Source organism: Corvus cornix, chromosome 5, assembly GCF_000738735.6.
Source record: "Corvus cornix cornix isolate S_Up_H32 chromosome 5, ASM73873v5, whole genome shotgun sequence".
Lineage (NCBI taxonomy): Eukaryota > Metazoa > Chordata > Aves > Passeriformes > Corvidae > Corvus > Corvus cornix.
In genome coordinates, this window is record NC_046335.1 from 51,638,244 (window position 1) to 51,658,438 (window position 20,195).

Genomic DNA, 20,195 nt, shown 5'->3' on the forward strand with positions numbered 1-20,195 from the left:
GTTCTCTGGGCCACCTGCTCCAGCGCTTCTCCACCCTCATGATCAGAGGCAGCTCCCACAGCCTGCCCTTGTGTGCTGTGGGCCCCAACTCCTCACCATCTCCAAGGCCTGGGCTGGCCCATACCCCACACATCAGTATCTTTCCTGGGCTGTGGAGACCAAGAGGGGACAGAGGAAACCATAAGCACTCCCCAAAATCCCAAAAAAGAGAGGAAGAAAGAATTTTTGTTGTTATTTTTTTTGGTTTATTGGTTTGTTTTTTTAAAATTTATTTCCCAACATTGAAAGGAATTTCTTATGAAGCAGCTAGAAGGGACCTCCATGTGAAGGCCAGCACTTCTTCCTGGCTGAACTGGCATCTGCTGCTTCTCCAAGGACACAGCTGTCTACATTCTTGCCTTGGTCTGCTAATACTCGTCATGCAAGGCTGGCTTCACTCTCCATCAGGGAATGTTGTTGTCCTCAGACTGAAATAACCCCACCTCCAGACCCCAGGAACCTCAGTGGCCCTCTTGGGGACAACTCCTGTCGCCTCAGTACAGCAGCCTGGTGGAAGCCAAGTCAGTTCATGTCCTTTCCCTCTGGCTCAGAGCAGAGGAGATCCAGGAAGGGTGGGGGTAGGAGATAGGAAGGAAGGGCTCGTATCATGCATGGCAATCAACAAAACAATTGTTGATGCTGGGAGATGGAGCAGGTGAGCCAGCAGGACAGGCCCCATGTGGAGGCTGGGACTCCATTGATATTACCTAGCACATTTGCAAAGAAGAAATTCCTAGGGCTCCATGCCTTCATTATGATCATTTTACTGTTTAAAAAAACCTAGTCTCAAATTGTTGATGTTACAGCCTAAAAAACCCCAGCATGTAAGGTGGCACCAGCAAAGCAGGATGTGGGCATGAAAGCTTCTAAAAAGGAAAGTTTCTAAAGTTTCTAAAACATGCTCCTACTTAAGGGGTCACGGGAGCACAGATGCTGTCGCCAAAGTACCGAATAAGGAGGATGACGGCGTTTTCATCCTTGTCTTGTTGCTTATTTTTCAGTCATGCAGGCGCGGATTTTGAGCCACCAGAATTCCTGGAGGCAAGCGCGGGATGTTGTCCCTTCCATGTTGGCAATGGCTCTCATGGTGCAAGGGCTGATGCTCCTCCTCCTCCTTCTCGTCCTCCCCCTCCTCCTCCTCCTCCTCCTCCTGCACTGTCGATTGCCATTTCTCAGGCCCAGGGAAAGCGACTCCCTGTTTGGCCACTGCCGGATGTGTCTCTGTGCTGTCCCAGGAAAGGGTGGGCGGCCAGCCAGCTCACTGCTCTGGCTGCTCCCTGGCAGGCTGATGTCCCTGGGCTGCACAGCGTTCCCTGGTGGGCACAGAGCCAAGCTCTGCATGGCCATGACCAGGGAACTGAAGGTGGTGCCACTCATGGCAGAGGGGTGGTTGTGTTCCTCCTCTTCCACTGTCTCCTCAGCCTCCTCCTGGCACATGCCTTCCTCTTCGGCCATCACTGGAAGGGGCCCAGCTGCCGTCCCTTACAAAGGTGGGCTGCCACCCGCCTCACTGCTCCGGCTGTTCTTCCTTCCAGACATTCATCAAGGGCCTAGGAGCTGGGTGGGGAGGGGAGCAGCTGCAGAGGGCCCTGCTTCTGTAGTGCTGGGGCACTCAGGGACTGGTGACATCACAAACAGCCAGTGTGGCTGGGCCATGGAGTGTGGCCCAATACATGGGGTTATGTGGGCCTGTGGCCTGAGAAATGCCCAGATACAGGACAAGGAGGAGGGTCATGGGGGCTGAGGGCCCCTTTCCTGGGGCCCATCCTGCCTGCCATGCTGCTTGTACAAGGAAGGCTGTCCCTTGGGCACAGGGACCGCCGACCACCTCCTCTCAGGAGCCCTTGGCTCCAGCACCCTCCTCATCCCATACCTGGGGTTGCCTCAACAAGATGGTGCCAACAACATTCCAGGAGCATAAAAAGCCTGCAGGTTTCCAGGAAGAAGGAAAAGCCTACCTGCTACCTTCAGTCTGAGCGTCCCCCTCACGCTGTTCTCTCCTTTACAGAAAAACCTTAACACCAGTTTTTTGGTTTTAGTCTCTAGGGATATTTTTAGTGCTCTCACATGTTGTGGTCCACTTCCTGCAGTCATCTGGGAATTTCACCACAGCTAAGGCAAAGTTAAAGCACAACTCACAGAGCTTCAGTCTTGCTCACACAAGTAACACAACATGGATTAGACTACCACTCCAACAACACGGAATAGCTGGGAAAGGGGCTGTGGGGTAGCATAGGAGCTTTGTGGATTGTAGTGACAGCAGTTTCTCAAGTGTAGAGAGCAATGACAGAGTTGAGAGAGTCACGTGTGTGACTATGACCTGCTCTGCCGACCAGTTAACATTCAGCTAAGAGAAAGAAGGCATATTTTGTCCTTCAGCATCCCAGTAAACTCATGCATATATAAGGATTTGATTAACTCTCCTAACTGATAGCACGCAGATGTTTTTGAAAAAGTCAGAAGAGACATTTGGCTAACTCTGGGATGACAAAGGGCAAAACCAAGGACAGCTCCTTCAGAATGGAAAAGGAACGAGTCACAAATATCTGCTCCAAAATAAAAGGTTTCAAAAATCAAGGACAAAGCACTGTTGGCAACATCATGGTAACCCATGATGAGTGCATGAAAGAGGGCACGGGCTTCCAGTTCAGGCAGGTGATGTGACTGGTACCACGAGAATGCAATAGGTACAAGGAGATGAACACAGAGAAGTCTTCACTGGGAACAAAAACCACATGGATGACAGTTTATGACCTCTACCTTTACCAGCTGGATAGCATCCACTGTTGTCCCTATCAATCCAGTACTTTGGTGTTGCGCTTTCTCAGTGTGCCTGTCTCCTCTGACTCACTGACTTTTTGCTTTTCCAGTGCTGCATTTTCATTTTCTGACTCCACAGACAGGTCCTCTTGGCTTGTCTCTTCTACTTCACTGCAGCTCTCCGAGTGGAATCCAGCATTCTCTGCTACGACAGCAGGATCATCATCACAGCAACAGCAGCACTCCTCGGCGCTCTGGCTGCAAGGAAGGTCACTCTTCTTCTCACTGATGAGAGTTACCTCATCCTTTGTCTGCATTAAATCCTGACCACCCATTCCCATGGTGAGATCACTTAGCAGGGTTTCATCATAAGGATACTCCTCGTCTTCCATGCCCTCCATTCTTTCTGCCAGCTCTTCTGGAGAGGGCTGGCTCAGGTCAGGGTAATCTACAAGGATTGTGTCCTGCTTGCGCTTGAAGCAATCAGAATTGTCGTAGACAGGATAGGTCTCTTCTGGATAACCTTAGGAATAAAGGGATATGCAGCTTGGAGTATTACCAGCATTTAATAGTCCTGACTTCAGTGGGGGATGCAAAGTTGGCCAGGACAGTTGGTTTTTCTACTGCCAGTGCACGTGTCAGCTCTTTACTGCCATGTGCACATCACGGTATTGAATCCATGGCAAGAATGTGCAAAGCATGTCTTCTTGGGAGATGATGAAAAAAATTCACTTATTTTTAGGGAGCCAGGATATCAACCCTGACTTTCAGGAGTGAAAGCTGAGCTTTCCTGGAAGCTGTGGGGGCTAACAACAGGTAAAAATGGTGTGTCTTAGATCTTTAAATGAATCCTTTGGGTTTTTTTTTTGCCTACAGATTGTCTGATGCATGGTTTGAACACTTGCTATAAACAGCATTACTTAGTTGAAAAGTCAGATACATCACTGACTTTGTGCATTTCATTTTAGAAATAACATCATAAACTTGACTTTATGAACAGAGTTCAGGGCCACTGTTTATGCTTTATATTTTGGATCATTTTTGAAACCTTTTTAAAAAGCAAGAAATTAAGTCTGCATTTAAAATTATGACAGCGAGCAGCTCAAGATATCTTGAAAACACATTTATGTAGCAGGTAAACACCACAGAATGGAAAGGACATTAAAACAGAAAATTTTTATAAGACAGACTTCCCAGAGTTGACTTTTACAACACTGGAGCAAACCAAGAATGGCTAATCAAAAATGAAAACTGTAACTTATCTAAAGCATACTGATTCTGATTGCCAGGGCTTTTATGATTGTCAAGAAATCCAGCCCAGCAAAGACAGGGACAGATACAAATCTAGAGCTGCCAAGCCCCAGCAGCACATGGAGCATATGTGAATATTCATATGGCACTTTGGGCAGCAGACAGTGCAGTGTTTACACTGAAAGAAATGCCAGATACCTCAAAATCTATTTTTTTCCATTATGGTTGGGGGGAAAAAAAAAAGCCAAGCAACCTCTTGCAAAGTTTTGAACATTGGCTTCTGGAAAGGAAGGATAAAGTTAACCAATGCTTTCAAAGGATCTGGGACTGTGAGGAATCCTTAATCAATTTCTCTTGTAAGGGTAATAACAAAGGCTCTCACTTACCTTCCCAATCTGCCATGTAAGGAGCTTCCTCAGCTTCCTTCTCAGGAGAGATGTCATCGATGAGTTTTCCTTCTTTCATAACTCTAGTAATTTCTCTGAGTTGCTGAAGTAACATTTTTTCCTGGTCTGTTGTAACATTTTGGGTCCTGCTAAAAAATATTAGACACCAGAATTTAGTCCACTGTTACTACAAGCTATGAAAAAAGTTTGAACCCAACTGTTTGGTCTGTGCCAGCAGCACAGTCCGTAGAAACCTATTGAGGAGTGTGACCCATCCTCAACATCTGCTTGTGCTCTGCACTTCACCTGGGTATAATTTATCCCTTCATCCAAAAAGCCTGCGAATTTAAATAGCTAAAGGAAGGCAGGTAAAGCCAATGTGAGAGCAAGATGAAAGTGACACACACGAAAGAGTTATGGTACAAATAGCACTACAGAAATTTCTTGCCTATAAAAGTGTGTTAGGTAAGAATTAGAGTGCAGTGCCTGGTGTGAAGTATTATAAGGAAGTGAAATTCTGAATCTGTGCTACATGTCTAGCTTGTGGGGCTGATCAAAATTTCTCACAGTCATTAGCCTCAAGACTCTGACGATCCCTCATTATGACCACTAAATCTGCAAGTTGGACAGATCATCCTGTCATTACAGACAGTCAACAATGCAGCCTGGTGGGGAGGTGGCGGGGAAAAATAGGAAGGAAGATTTAAAAATGCAAAGAAGGTGTTACATTTAACTGTAACTTGCCCTTTAGAATTACAGGGAGAGGACTGAGATTTTTATCAGATTCCAAGCAAACTCTTGACTGGTTCTACACTGCTGAATCTAGTAATTATTACTGCTTAGGTAATACAATTGTTGCTGTAACAAAAATGCTTCCAATAGATAAGATCGTGTTGTCATTACATGTTATTTTCTCTGAAAAGAAAAAAGACTCCTAAAAATCTTAGGGACAAAACAGTAGTGTTTGGAGGGGGGTGCTCTGCGGTCTGCTAACTCAGTAAGTCAGAATAAGAAAGACACTGTTGGCCACCAGGGGTGAAAATGGTTCTGACCAATGGTGCTTGTTTCACCCTGAGTTTAGAATCATGGTGTCTTGAGGTTTAAGTTGTTCTTGAGCAGTAATGCCAGTTCAAGCCACTCCTCCGGCGCCCTTTTGCATCTGGGTTTCAGGTAGGATCTGTTGCCCCCAGTTACTTGGAAAGGGTGGCCCTGGCATGCACAGAATGCTGAACTGTAGGTGGTATGTGAGGTCAGACAGATGGTCTCTGGTGGTCTCTGGTCTGGAAAGCAGATAGATAATCTCCAAGAGCAGATTCACTGAGTAGGCTGCTCAGTGAATCATAGGGATGAAGAAACATTTTGGCTCCAGGTGGTCAGTATCTATGTGAACCTCATTCTAGTCATCTGAATTCTAATAAGCTTGCCATGTCCATCTTCAGGTTTTCCTCTTACCAACTGCTGGGACTGGAGCAGCACTCCAAGAGGTAGGTACTCTGGTGCCACTCTGCCTATATGGGAACGATAGTGACACGATGGCTACTCCACCAAGGGCAGCAAAGTCACCCTGGGTTAAAGCCAAGATTAGCTTCTTACTGCTGGTTGGTGTGATGGTGGTAGAAGTGCTGATCCTGGGCTGGATTTTGTGCACAGCTGCAAACACAGGTGTGTGTGTGTAACTGAACTTAGCTCAGGAGCTGGTTTCATTAGCACCTACCCAGATTAAACTGTTTCACTGAGATCACAAGGCAAAACATCACTTCTCTGCATTTCCACCAAGGAGCACTTTGCCCCACAGTTTGAAAAGTTGGTATCTCAACACTACATGTAGGTTGCACTGAGTGCCCCCAAGTTGTGGTGGCAATCTCTTCCACAAACAACTGAATGTGTGAGGCAGCATCTTCCCAAAAGCCTGGCTTATGCAGATGTGGAATCTGAGATGTGAATTAAGAGGCCCACAAAAAGGAATGGTTTCATCAGCCTTTGACCAAAGCTGCGACAGCATTGCCAAACTAATCCTCCTTTTACAGACAAAACTGTACCCAATTTGAATATATATCACTTGGATGAAGACAGAGAGGCCTATCTCTTTAGCACATTGGGCAGATAAGCCAGCTCAGATAACAGGATCAATTAATCAGCTGCATCACTGTGGCATTTCATACAGGAAAATGCCTAACATGTGGGATACCCTCATTAGAAAACACTACGGTCTTATTGCAACACAGGGCCTCTGCATTTCAGAGCCCTCCCCCAAATACCTCCCTTAAAAGGCAAATTTCCGTGCAGAGAGGGAGAAACTAAAGGCCATGTTTTATTGTGACTTCATTTAAGGCCTCTGGGATGACTTACTGTAGGATGCTGGCAGTGTATAAGAAATCTGGCTGCCTGCACGAGGGAGATTTACCAGGATATCATGCGCTTAGGAATACTAAGAGGATAACAGATGCAGAAGGTTTACAGCGTAAGAAAAGGTCATTATTTTTGCTCTCTGTATTTGTAGCTCCAACACAACTATTACTTTTCATAATGGCCACACTTACACTTTGTAGAGTCCCGAAGTGCTCACTAACAGGTAAAGTAAAGGTTTCTTATTCTTACCCTGAGATTAGAACATTTTCTAAAGAGCCATCATGACTGCAGGGAAAATAATCTAAAATGGCACCTCAGACATGTTAACTGGTATTTTTTTAGTTTCATGATCTTAAAATAATTACTATTAATATGCAGCTACATCCCAAAAACTGGCACCTTATGGAGCCTCTCACTCTTCCGTATCACCTTTGCTCAGCTTATGATAAAAAGGAAAGTTTTTCCAGTTGACAGCGCGGTAAACAGGACTTTAAAAACAGGTAAGTGAGCTGCATTATTTCTACTTCTTACCTAAATACCAGGAATAGAAAATTTTGGTTACGTTTTTGAGGATCTGGCCAGGCAGTTCTTTCTTCCTGTTGCTTTCTTTACCTTGCCTCTTCCTGCAACATGCTAGGCCTTATTAGAAGTATCTGTACTTGTACTTTTTGATAGTTTTGCATTTCTGGAAGGGTGTTTGTCTACTTAAAGGTGTAGCAATTCCAGCTGGTGTGCTAGTTTGGAAGGAGGCCTCCTCAGCTGGTTTGGAGGTTGGTCTTCAAGCCTCCTTTAAAACAAAAAGCAAATCCAAGTTTCTGGCTGCTACTTTCTATAACACAGGGCTGGGTAACAGTGGCTATCCCATCTGAGAAAACCAGCTCATAGTATTGAGAGGTCTTCCAGCCTCACTTCACTCAAATGAATTTGAAAGGCAAAGAAATGGAGCAGGATAAGTCATAGCAAGAAAACAACATGTATGCTTGCTACAAAAGAAAGCAGAATAAAATCACACAGCACAGTTGTATTATTCCTTTGAAACAGGACTGCTTTCTGTGGTATAGCATTCTCTGAGAATAAACAATCCTTTCAAATTCATCCAGATTTCAAAAGCAATTTTTTTGAAGAAAATTTCCAAGACTAGAATGTCTTTGGATTCTAAGAATCTGCTGCAGGAGAAATCCAGGATGAATTCGGGAGCAGTTCAGCTGGGAGAATGCTCCTGAGGTACAGTGAGAGGACACTGAGGCACGAGCCCAGCCCTCAGCACTCTGACAAGCACTGTGTGTTATGGTGCCACATCAGGTTTTGTGACAGTGCAGAATATGACCTTTGGTCACTAAAGCTCCACTTGTCCAGCTGGCTGTTGCTTTGCCATACCTGGTGTAAGGGGCCATGGTGTCACTTGGGGTCTTCCAGCATCATTTTAGACTTGATACCAGTGATTTCTGTCTCTGACTTTTCTGTGTAAGGGTTTCTGTTTAACTGCGTATCAATAAATGAAGCTCAGGTCATTTTTACTCTCTTACTCCTTCCTTTTTATTTAAATCTATCAATATCCAGATGGAATAAGCCTAGCTCAGTACTCTGGTCTAACTACACTTCCTAACCACAGGTTTTATTTTAATAGATTTATCCAGTATTAGTGAAATTAATGAGTAGATTAAGAAAGCTTCAAAGTGTTTGAAAACAGCTATTTGCTCTATCAAGAGGTGCTTTTCCCCTCCTCTTCAAAGAGGCAACATACAAAATTCTTCATTGGATTCAGACTCTCATTTCCCCTGAGACCTTTAGACCCATCTATATAAATAGTCTGGTTGAACAAAGAAGGGAAGTTCTACTAAATAGAGGCTTTGGGCCAATAACACAGAGTGGAACAAATACTGGATGAGACCCTAAACCGATTTTCTCCGTAAAAAAAAAATCCCATCCTGAGAGTCAGCACAATATCTAGGCAGCTCATAAGCCTATTTCTGTCAGCTTAGAGGTACGTGTAGGGCATTGTGTCAGCTCTCCAGATCAGAGATGAGCAGTAGTCAAAGCAGGATCCTTCTGTTCCATTAACAAAACCAGGGCAGTTTAGGGCTCTCCCCCTGGAACCTGGCTGAACATGGGCAAGCTGGGCACCTCGTCTGCCCAAGACAATACAGGGCACAGCACAAAGTGGGCAAAACTACACTCAAAGAGAAGTGCTTTGAGGCATAAATGAACAAAATGTGCACATTCAGCACAGAATTCCTACAGGGTGGGTTGAAACAGGACTTGGCTGATCCAGACAAAGTTAACATGATTTACAACCACAGCAGCTCTTGTTTTTTGCAAACCTCACCTTCATATTTATGGTATTTCAGTTTTCAAACACTGCAGTTGTGCAGTGTCCTATTGATCTGTTCTTTTTACTCCTTATGCAAAACATAGACGTGTTCCCAGTGCTTCTTTGTAACGTAGACTGGTGATACCAGATTTGTAGGAAACATTCATAAACATAATAAAATTTTGAATGCCAATTTTGCAACCCTTTGTCTTTTATACTTAGAAGCAAATGCATGAATTTACTGCTCACAGGGTGGAACTAAGTTATGTAATCAGATTATCATGCAATTCTGCCTTAAAGAAATATTTTATGGTTATTCTAACAGGAATTGACATAGATTATAACAGAATTTCAATTTAGGAAAATATTCCATAGAACTGGAAAAGAATTATTCAAGATATTACTTTGGTCGCATAAAACAGGTTGTTTTATGTACTTTAAATGTAGATGGTTTATCTTCTGTTTACACATACCTGTCATTTTCTTCCAAATAACACTCTGTACAAAGGGGGGAAATAGGGATAGTTGCTTTTCTGCTCAAGGAAAATGAAGTTAGAAAAAATTATTTATTTTATATATAGATGCTGAAAAGAGAAAAACTGCAGAACAAGAATTGTGATGTGTAAAATCAAACTTCTGTAATTTGAAGTAGCAACAAAAATGCTATTTTAATACAGAGAATGCAAGAAAGGTTAATTTCTAATCAGAGTAGAATCTCTTCTTAAAATGCTGTAATTTGAAACACACCTGTCATACATAGGTCCTACTCTGTTGATTAATTTTTCCATAGCTTCTTCTGTCTCTCTCAGTCTTTCCTGGAGCTGAGTGAGTTCATAGTCAGCTGTAAAACAAACAAACAAAAAAAAATCCCAAGATCTGTCAGTAGGAGCTTTGAAAATGTATCCCTGTCCCATTATCACAGGTAGCAAATGCTGTACCAAACCAAACTGGCTGTGAGGAAACGAAAACATTCAGCTGAGGGAGTTCTACCTACTTTTCCTGGCCTAAGAAGGTGAAGAATATTAGCAATGGTGATAGGACACACAGAAAGAACCTTCTTTCAAATGTTCCCAAGCTATCTCCCAATAAGCAGAGTGAGTGGGCCACTGGAAATGCCCTGGAGATTACAGTTTAAGAAAAGAAAATACCATGGGGGTTTTTGTGTGTTTGGTTGGTTGGTTGGTTTTTTCCTGTCTCCTGCAGAATTAGTTCACATGGAATTTCCCTCTTAAGACATTGGAAGCAGAAACAAAAGGTCATTTGAACATTTTCCAATGAGTCCAAGGTTTGAGAAGCCACTTCTTTCTCAAAGAGAATGAAGTTCATGGGCTTGATGGCTTGAATCCAGCCCTGCCCAGGTGTGCCAGGCTCGCTGGGATGATTAACAGTGAGCCCATGGTGTCCGTCTGGGGAGCAAAGCTGTGCTTGCACCTTTCTTTGAAAATGTGGCCAGACTATTGTGGCCACAGTACAATAGCAGACACAATGCAGGAACACCCAAACTGGCTTTTTGAAAGCATTGACAGTCAAGATGCAGCAGCACGGACGCCAAAAAAAATGCTTGAACTCCTTGTTGGGCTTCTGTAGCTCGTGCTCAAAATCCTGCAGCTGAGACTCCATTGCTCCCCACTGCAGGACAAAATGAAACCAGCCTGGGTGAATGAAATATTCAGCTGCTTCAGGCACACCCATTTGAGTAGCACAAAGGCACAATGGAACTTCACCGCAGTAGGAATGGAGAAATCCATCCACAAACATCCTGTTTTTAGAAAGATCTCTATTCTCCACAGCTCGTCATTACTTAATGCAACACTGATGTCATTATTTTGCATGTCTGAGACTTTAAAGGAAGAGGAAGGGAAACTGGCAAAGAGAAAGGAAGTTACTTCCTCCAGGTCACTATGTAAGTGGCGACTCAATCTCCAGGCTCCTAATGCAGTGACCTGTGCCCTGCTCTGCTACAGCTTGCCATGAATGCTTTAGGAATATAAATTAGGAGCTCTAGAAAAAGGCACAATAATTTTCACCGTTAGTTCTTTGGGATATAATGATGGCAAAATTAACTTACTGCAAAGTTACTTTCTCTTACCAAGCATCAGAGAAAAAAATACAATTACCATTGCTAATATATTGCCCAAAATTGCCAGGCACAATGCAGTACAAGTGCACTGGAGACACAATCTACAGCACTAAGTACATTAGGTATTCCTAATACGTGCATTAATGTCAAGATAATTGCAGCTATGTTAAGAGAATTACCTTCCTGCTACCGCTTTCTATAAAGCCCTAAGTACTTTTCTTTCCTATTACAGTTTAGCCAGCTAAACACAACACATTTAAACGCTGTAATGGTAACTACTCTTCCAATCCTCAGTAATAAGCTTATTAATTTATCTAATAACTGCCTATAAATACTTGAATCTATCTCACCAATGTTTAGGTAAAATCAAATTAACATTTCAGAATATTATTTGCTCTCTTTATTGCATGCATGAGAACTGTGCATTGCAGAACAAAGAAAAGGACAAATTAGGGAAGCGCCTGATGATGGCTAAGAATTCACCAATTAAAAAAACTGAAACTAGCTTTTATGGTATCTTTCTATGCTCTTACTAGACTATTAGGGATTATAGAATAATTACAGCTGGACATCCTATTATCCATTTTTAATCATCAGCGACACAGCTTTTCAGCAAATCTGTGCAGTTAATTCAGCAAACCTCATGAATAGCCATTCCTTCCAGAGGGACTTGGGATCAGGCTGCTATCACAGCCTCACTGGCTGAATGAGATGAGAAAGTGACAGCAGTAGTCTTTTTAACTCTTGCTCATTCCAACACAGAAGATCATGCGGGGTTTTTGGGGTTTTTTTGGGGGAGAGAACATCAGTTTTTTTACAGTGCACCCAGAACTTGAAGAACCCTGTTGGCCCCTTACAGTGTCAACAGGTGCACAGATACAACTCAGAGTCACACTCACTGATTTTCCTCTTCATGTTCCCAGGTGTAGCAGTAGGGCATTTCCGCTCTGCAGGAGTGGTTCTTCCCTTGGAAGCCAGCTGATGAGGAAGAAAACATGGCCCTTCTATGAGTTACAACAACAGTAATAGGTAAGCCCCAGAGGCAATGGAAAAAAATACAGAAAACTGAAGTATGCCAGAAGGCAGCCCCAGAAAAGCACACCCAGCTGCAAAACCATGACAGATGCCGGGAGATTTTGCCAGCTGAAAACTCCTGTAAGACTCTTGGAACAAATGACAACATGTGACATATACAGCACATATAATATGTAGCCACTTAAAACAGGGAAAAGAATACCATGCTTATGTCCAAAATCAATCTAACATTGCTCTAGATATGCACATTTTCCCAGGGAAAAAAAATCCTTTAAAAAACTGTAAGAGGTCAGAGGCCAATGCAGGATCAGAGAAATCCTTCTCTGCATTCTTAGCTACAGTCTTTGCAACAGCAAAACTCACAGGATATGCCAATCTTTTGACCACCAGGCAAGGTCCAGCATAAGCATTTTTTTGAGCAGAGCTGAAATGGAACAAGGTACTGAAATGAGAGCATCATTTTTTTTTCCCAAAGTGACTTTTCACTTTGTGTTGGTCTTACCTTAAATAAAATGTACAGGATATATAAGAAGATGCCAAATCCATATATAGGGATAATCTGTCCCACAAGACCTCTCCCAGTTCCACCAGTGCTTCCACTACCACCTCCACCTGCCTTGGCTTTGGCAACTGCTTCAGTAAGGTGAGACCGTGGAAAATGAGGAACAGCTCGGCTGTCGGGAATGGCGTGGGAATGCATCCTCGGAGGAAAGCGACCAAGCTTCCCTGAAAAAAAAAAAACCCCACAATGATCATTTCCCTCCAGGTACTTTCCACCCTTTTAAACGTAGCATAAACCTGCAGCAGGTGCAAGTGACCTCTTTTCTCTGCTTGTAAATTCACCACCACTGCTGAATAAGTAACTTGTTGGACTAAATCTGTAAACTCAGTCCTCAGTCTCTTGTGATGTGCAGTGCTGAGAGTCAGGTTTTACTTAAAGCCATTTACTCCTAGCAATTTTATTCCTACACCATTAAGAGTAGAATCACACAATTAAAATCTCTTGATTTTAAGCAGAGGAAGAGCTGGCAGGGCAATTAACAAAACATGGACTTTAACAGGCATATTCTTGTCCAAATAGCTGATGGATCAGCATCTCCAGCAGGATGAAATGCCAAATTCCTGCTTGTTTCTCTCCTCAAAGCCCCCCTAAAACATATCATTTTTCCACTGTGAGCCTGATCTTTCAATATTGCCCAAAGGCATATTAATGTGTAAATGTATTTATGTCTAAATCATTATCCACTTAACACCCTGACACACGACTGCAGTGTTTGCCCAGCAGAGACTTTTGGCTATTGCCATAAGAAATAGTATTTTATCTGATTTTACCAAGCCAGTAATGAAAGATTAAGAAAAGTGGTGTTACCTCAAGCTGTTCTCCTTAAAATGTCTAAGGTAAAGTAATGTAAGAAAGGAGATTGAATATAGCCCAGGACATATTATCTTTGGCATATTATAGGGAAAAAAAATTAGAGGTTTCTAACCTTTCTAGGCAGAGCTAATTTAACACAAGAAAGGAGAGCAAGCATAAATGGATGTACAGATGCTAGAGAAAGACTGCAGAGAGCCTGAAACAGTGCTGCAGATGATTTCATGCAACTGAAAGGTGCAAGAACCTCAATAAATGTAAGCTCATGCACGATTCCATTTTCTTGCTGCCATCGATTCAACAGTTTTGCTGTGAAATTCACTATTTTACTCCTTTGTGTAGTTGACATCCTGCTTTCCATCTCCATATCCAGCTTGGACATGCACCTGCACTCCCTTCCACCGACTGCTGCTGAGCTGAATTACTCAGTTACTCTGCCAGGGAATCTGGTGGCAAGAGGCGCTGATGGAAGCACCAGAGCCAGTGGATGCCAGGCTGGCCTGCAGCTCACTCCCTGATCCCAGCTGGAAAACTCCCCCTCCCTGGTACACATGGTGCTGCCTGTGCTTGCAGAAAGAAAAAGAAAAGCAGGTTTGAAGCAGCACTGAAAAGAACTAACTTTACTTCTGTGAGTACACAGCTGCAAATACTTTTATGAGACACAGGAGAACCACTGAATTAACATTTGGTCTTGCTAGGAAACACCATCATAGGCAGCTAAATTCCTGAGCACAGAAAACTGCAGTAAACACTTATTAGGATGTGCTATCAATAATTCATGAAGTTCCACTATTAAAACCACATTTTTCTTAGCAGATGATGGCACACATTCCGTGAGTTCTTTAGTGTTAACAGCCAGGGTATGGCACCACTGACCAAACCCACTCCCAGATTAGCTTAACTTCGAGGAAGCTGTTATCATGCACTTAAATTTTAGTGAATTATTCAAAGTCTGTGATGGAAAGCAAGCATCTTATTTACAAGAAAGTCCCCCTGCTCTAGCAGCAATGCCCTGTAGCAGTAGGTCACTGTGGAAACGAGTGTGATGTCGTGCAGAGAGCAGTATCACTGAGGTGGGGATGAAGCAGCAGGGTAGGTAAACATTTGAAAAATATCTTATGCAAATATGATTTATTGAAGAAAAAAAAAGAGATATTAAGAGAGCAGCAAATAATTGACAAAGGTGAAACTGCATTTAAGGTGAATAGTTTTCTAAATTATCCACAAGGCCTCGATTGTGCTTTAAAATATTCAATTCAATTAAATATAATCAGGCCAAGGGGACAGACACTAGACATTTCATTACCAAAATAATTTTAAAGGCGAATTTCAGGGCTCCTATTTCTAAACCTACCCTGTTGATATTACACTTCTATAATTATTTCCTTAATAAACAAATACTATCTTCCATAGTTTTTTATTGTGAAGAACCCATGCAAATTACACAGGAAATGGAGGGCACAGGCAGCTTGAAAGCAACATACACACAAAGCTCTTAAATGCACAGTACATAAATGGAAAACGTAACGATTTGGGTGCCACCGTGACTCGACTCGAACAAGATTCCACATTTCCAAGGATGAAACAAACCACTTTCAAATGGAGACAATAACACACTCTCCATCAAGAAAATCAAGTGACACTTGATGAGCACAGAAGGGCCCTTACTCTGCACGCATAATAAACCAAACAGAAAGCCCCAAGAACAGACAAACATGTGACAGTGGGATACAGAACTATCTTACTGCCTCAGAAATGTAAATTCCAGTCCTCCAACCTATCTTTAAACTACTCTGAGTCCCACATTTTTGGATGTTTAGGTGCTATTTACATTTTCCTGATAAAACCACCACTTTTTCAGATAATCATAGGAATCAGAAGTGAAATTCATTTTTGTGAGATCCAAAACTCAGAAATTTTGCCTATTTTTCTCCCCTGCTGTGCTGGACTTGCTATTTAAAGGAGATGTGTCCTCTAAGGAAAGCTTTTGCTAAGTAGGCTCTGCAGGACCTCCCCCTCTGGTGGAAGCCAATAAAGACTCACTCATACTGCTGCCTTCACCTCAGGACACTTGAATCAATCTTTAGCCCCTCTCAGCAGTGCATTTTCATAAACTATTTATTTCCTCCCTCTCTCTGTCCAATTAGACGAGTTACCTGTAAGTTCTGAAGCTGCAAGCAGCAACACACAGCAAGACACAGTGACTCCATGATGGTGCAACTTTATGTTGTCTAGACAAAATATCCTTCCGGGTTTTCTTGCATGTTTGGTGTAACAGCTTAGAATAATCTGTACAGAAACTGTTTTCTTGACACTTAACCAAATTCTCTTTCAAGCCACTATGTAATTTACCATATACACTATATTTTACTGCTATTCTCCACCCCCTAATTTCTCCAACACGTCTGCCCACAGAAAGCCCAAGCACTTATCCCTTTTCTAACACTACCAGCTCAGTTTTATGCACCACAATATAAAAAAGACATTATGCTATTAGAGAGTGCCCAAAGGAGGGCCACGAGCATGGTGAAGGGTCTGGAGGAAAAATCTTCATTTTCTTCAAGACACCAGCAGGCAACTGATGTGTGCATTGCACAAATTGAAGCTGAGCAGAGGGGTTACCTGAAGTGTCATATATTTTTTTTTGTAAAGCTGATGAAACTTGATTGTTCACAAGAATGCAGAGCTTGCTACTGCCATGGAGCTGTAAGGTTTTTCTGAAACTGCCGGCTTAGAGAGCAGCTTTACAAAATGAGTGGCATGTATTTATGAACACTAGACTTAAAATGTACCTTTTAAACAGCAAGTAGGTCCCCTTTTTGTTCCTCTTTAACAAAAGATAAACCTTCTAATGCCTGTCTATGAAGTCAGCAAGGAATGTGATACAAACACAGTAAGTTCGTTAAGTAAGCTTTGTCATATACTTGAAATTATTACTGTGAAAAAGAACAGCATTCCTGCCTGGAAGATAATATTAACTTCTATAGTTCTGTGGTCACCATTTCCCTAAAAGAGACATCTGAAAATGGCTTTATTAGAGAAAGTGCCATTTCCATGCTTAAAGCCTGTTTCGATAAAAAGCCTTCTGGTAACATTGAGTTCTAACAAATGGTACTAAACTTCAAGCATGTTTTATTCAGAGACATTTTGCCCCCAAGACTACAATAAGCACTTTATTAACTTCAAGAATGACATGATTACCTCAAGCCCCTGAAACTCCTGTCAGGTAACTGCAGTAATCAGTGCACCGAAGAGGATGACTATGACAGAGATATGAATTGAGCAGCTCATATATAAATAACTTCAGGTGAAATAAATTTTGGTCTACAGAGCAGGTGTAATGAAATCCTTGCTATCAAGCTAAAAATATGGACTATAAACTCTCATCTGGAACTGATCAGCTGAGGAGAGTTGTTACATCCTCAGCCAAAGACAGGTGCTGCAGTCCAACAGGGAAGCAGCGCTGGGTGCTCGTGCTGCACCAGGCACACACTGATCTGTGCTGTCCTGTGATCTCTGCAAGAATGATGGAAAGTATTTATAATACTGAGCATGGAAAGAGAAATGCTCCCTATTTTAAGCATTTAACTGCAGCTGTGATTAGACACCCTATCACAGCACTGCTCAAGGCCAGCTCTGCTACAACAGGTACAAGCATCATTCATTAGCCAGACGGCACTGAAAATAATCGGGACACAAATTTGTTGCTGGGTTTTTTCAAGCTAGTTTCTCTGTCAGATCAACCTGCAGCCAAAGAGAGGAGCACCACAACACTAACTGACAACTGCCAAGGCCTGCACTGCTGTGGGAAAAGTGTGTGAAATTCCATCATCCTGTACCACTGTGCGATCAGCTGGGAGCTGAGCAGGGGCAGAGCTAATGGGGAGCCAGGTACCGCCTCCCACGACATCTGCTCCCATCCCGGATGGCTGCTGGGCCTTTATGGGGCCCTGCACGGTGCCCTCACAGAACTGCTCTTGATGTGCTGCCAAAAACTCAGCTCCATTTCAGGTTTTCAGTGTGAGGACATTCTGCAATGGAACTATAAACCTGTAGATCTACAGTGCTGACCAAGGTATTTTCAAGTTCTTAAAGACCAAAAATACACATGGTAACCATGAAAGTGCTGTTGTGGCATGGAAATCCTATATTTGGCTTCAACGTAACATCGTTTTAGCAGTGACTTCAGCCTGAACGTCCTCAGAAAACCCTGAAATGAAATACTAAATGAAATCCATGTCACTGAAGTGTGCAGACATGGGAGAAGCAGGCTGTTGGAGGGATGCACAAAACACAGTCACTGAACACGAGTTCCTGTGGGACAACATCCAGAAGAACCTGTAAGCTCTCTGTGCTTCCACCAGCCTCACCTCTAGCGTGCAGGCAGCCCTGGGCAAAACTCCTTCTCTACCAAGACTTGGGGTTATGATACCAGCTACTTTTGTGAAGTGCCTTGGGGGAAAAAAAGCCCTACAGTAAAAGGCAATGGGCATAAAAAGGATGGGAGATGCTTGTATGAACCCATTCCTTAAGAGAGGACATGCAGAGTGGGAGGGCAGGCAGGAAGGACACAGCTGGGAGGCTGCACGGACAGGACATGAGCCTAAAATGAGCCATCACGTGCCCACAACATTATGAGAATCGGGTGCATGAAAACAAAAGTTTAAAACGCTGGCGTAGGAAACGGAACAATGAAGGCGATTCAAATGAATTTTTATTTCATATGCAACAACAAAAGCATTCCGTACAGAAAATAACAAAATAATGAAGGGATGTGTTGCCAAGAAAAACAGAACAAACAAAATAAGCGGAATGAGCATGTCACTTTTCGGAAGCTTTAATACCCCACACATAAATAAAATGAACATTGGAAGATTTTAAACTATTTAAAAAAAAAAAGAAAGTAGATCACAGCGGTAACCACGGATGGATCCTCCGCCACTCCACACGTCGCTAAGGGAGGAGCGCGGGGGAGTGACGCGGGAAGGGGGAACTAGGCTATGTTTCCATACCAGGGCGGCGGAGCTCCCTGCGTGCGGCCCCGGCCCCTCACGGAGCCCCACAGCCCGCCCGCCCCGGCCTCACCCCGAGACGCTGCCCGAGCGGGACCGCGCCGTGCCGGGCCGGGGAGGGACAAGGGGGGGCGGTGGCGAGGAGCGGCCTCTTACCCTCGGGCGGCGCAGCGCCGGGCTCCTGCCTGCCGCCGGCCCGGGGCAGGAAGGTGCGCGGCAGGAGGAGGGAGACGCAGAGCACCAGGCAGGACACGGCGGCCACCCGGCAGCACGTCCAGGCCGCCATGGCGGGGTCGCGCCCGCCGCGCGCCCGCGGGCTGTGCGCAGGCGCGCGCAGGCGCCGCGCGGGAGCCTGAGGGGAGCGCGGGGGGCCGGAGGGGAACGCCTTGGAAACGCGTTGGGATTGCAGGGCCTGGGCCTCGAGGAAAAGCCCTGAACCTCAGACAGGCAGAACAGGGCCAAGCGGACACAGGGTTCCCTTCTTGTCCTTCCAGTGCCTGAAGGGAACCTGCAAGAAAGATGGAGGGGGATTGTTCACGTGTAGTAACAGGACGAGGGGGAATGGCTTCAAACTGAAAGAGAGTAGGCTTAGATTAGATATTAGGAAAAAAATTCTTCACTCTGAGGGGGTGAGGTACTGGAGCAGGCTGCCCAGGGAAGTTGTGGGTGCCCCATCCCTGGAAATGTTCAAGGCCAGGTTGGATGGAGCTCTGAGTAACCTGGCGTATGGGAAAGGTGTCCCTACTGTCAGGAAAATCCACAAGCGCCTGAGAGGAAAGCTGATGTCTTTACAAAGAATGTGATGGGTGAAGGTATGGTGTTAACGTCTTTGCAATGGGGTTTAATGTCTCTACTGACCCTGGGCAGCAGGTTTGTGGCAGAGCCCGCACAGCTTGGCTCCTGGGACAGACAGGGGTCTGCACAAGCCTGAACTAAGGCGCTTTGGGGTAAAACAGTAGGTTCCAGGGGGATATATGGGGTGGGGCGGGCGGGAAGGCTGTACCTTCCCTGTACCCCAGCCCGTGGGGCAAGGAAGAGGGCAGCACGCGGCCGGGAGTGCAGCATAGAAGGAGGCTGTGCCCTGTGAAACCTGGAGAGAGAAAACCCCGCGGCGTGGGCCCAGTGGACTCTCTCCCCTTATTCGAATAAGGCTGAAGGACTCCTCTGTTTCCTTTTTGGACATAAACCTCTGGCGTTTGTGGATTTTCCTGACAGCTGGGGGCTCGGTCCGGGATCCTTCTGGGACCGCCTGGGTCCGGCCCGCGGCAAGAGGAGCCGGAGGCGCCTTACCCCGGTTTAGGTGAGCAGCTCCCTTGGGCGCTGGCCGGCACCGGGCGATTGACTGGGTACCCGAGACTGTCCAGGAGACAGACGAGAGGCGGACCGGGGCGGGCCGTGGAGAGTCCGTAGGAAAGGACAGGGATGCCCAGAGGGGGCAGTGAGGCAAAGTCGAGAAGGGCCTCGGCAAATCTCAGCGGTGAGTGCAACTTCGGGGAGTAAAACGTGGCAGGACGCCCAGGGTGGGCAGCAAAGGAAAGTCGAACAAGGGTCTCGACTGTAGGGATGGCGATCCCAAAACACCTCCGAAGGGTCCTCTGGG

At 44.6% G+C, this 20,195-nt stretch overlaps 1 protein-coding gene across 2 annotated transcripts; it reads right to left on the reverse strand.

The window, feature by feature from the left end:
- Nucleotides 1-222: 222 nt before the first annotated feature.
- Nucleotides 223-18,906, reverse strand: RIC3 (RIC3 acetylcholine receptor chaperone). 2 transcript variants are annotated; one of them, XM_039553105.1, is made up of 6 exons: nucleotides 18,752-18,906; nucleotides 12,714-12,937; nucleotides 12,076-12,154; nucleotides 9,844-9,937; nucleotides 4,437-4,582; nucleotides 223-3,322 (listed from the first exon to the last, which is right to left on the reverse strand). In XM_039553105.1, exons 1-6 carry the CDS (start codon nucleotides 18,879-18,881, stop codon nucleotides 2,835-2,837), a joined length of 1,161 nt encoding a protein of 386 aa, XP_039409039.1. In that variant the 5' UTR covers nucleotides 18,882-18,906; the 3' UTR covers nucleotides 223-2,834. The 2 variants fall into 2 exon arrangements, with proteins under 2 accessions (XP_039409039.1, XP_039409038.1); XM_039553104.1 differs by having other exon boundaries at nucleotides 4,437-4,585.
- Nucleotides 18,907-20,195: the final 1,289 nt, after the last annotated feature.

What these genes read in the sequence shown, in the direction of transcription:
- RIC3 (XM_039553104.1), bottom strand. Translation starts at nt 18,881, where the DNA reads ATGGCGGCCTGGACGTGCTGCCGGGTGGCCGCCGTGTCCTGCCTGGTG. An exon ending in GAACATGAAGAGGAAAATCA is followed by an intron (nt 9,938 to 12,075) that starts GTGAGTGTGACT and finishes TTTGTTTTACAG; the next exon opens with CTGACTATGAACTCACTCAG. An exon ending in TTACATGGCAGATTGGGAAG is followed by an intron (nt 3,323 to 4,436) that starts GTAAGTGAGAGC and finishes TTTATTCCTAAG; the next exon opens with GTTATCCAGAAGAGACCTAT.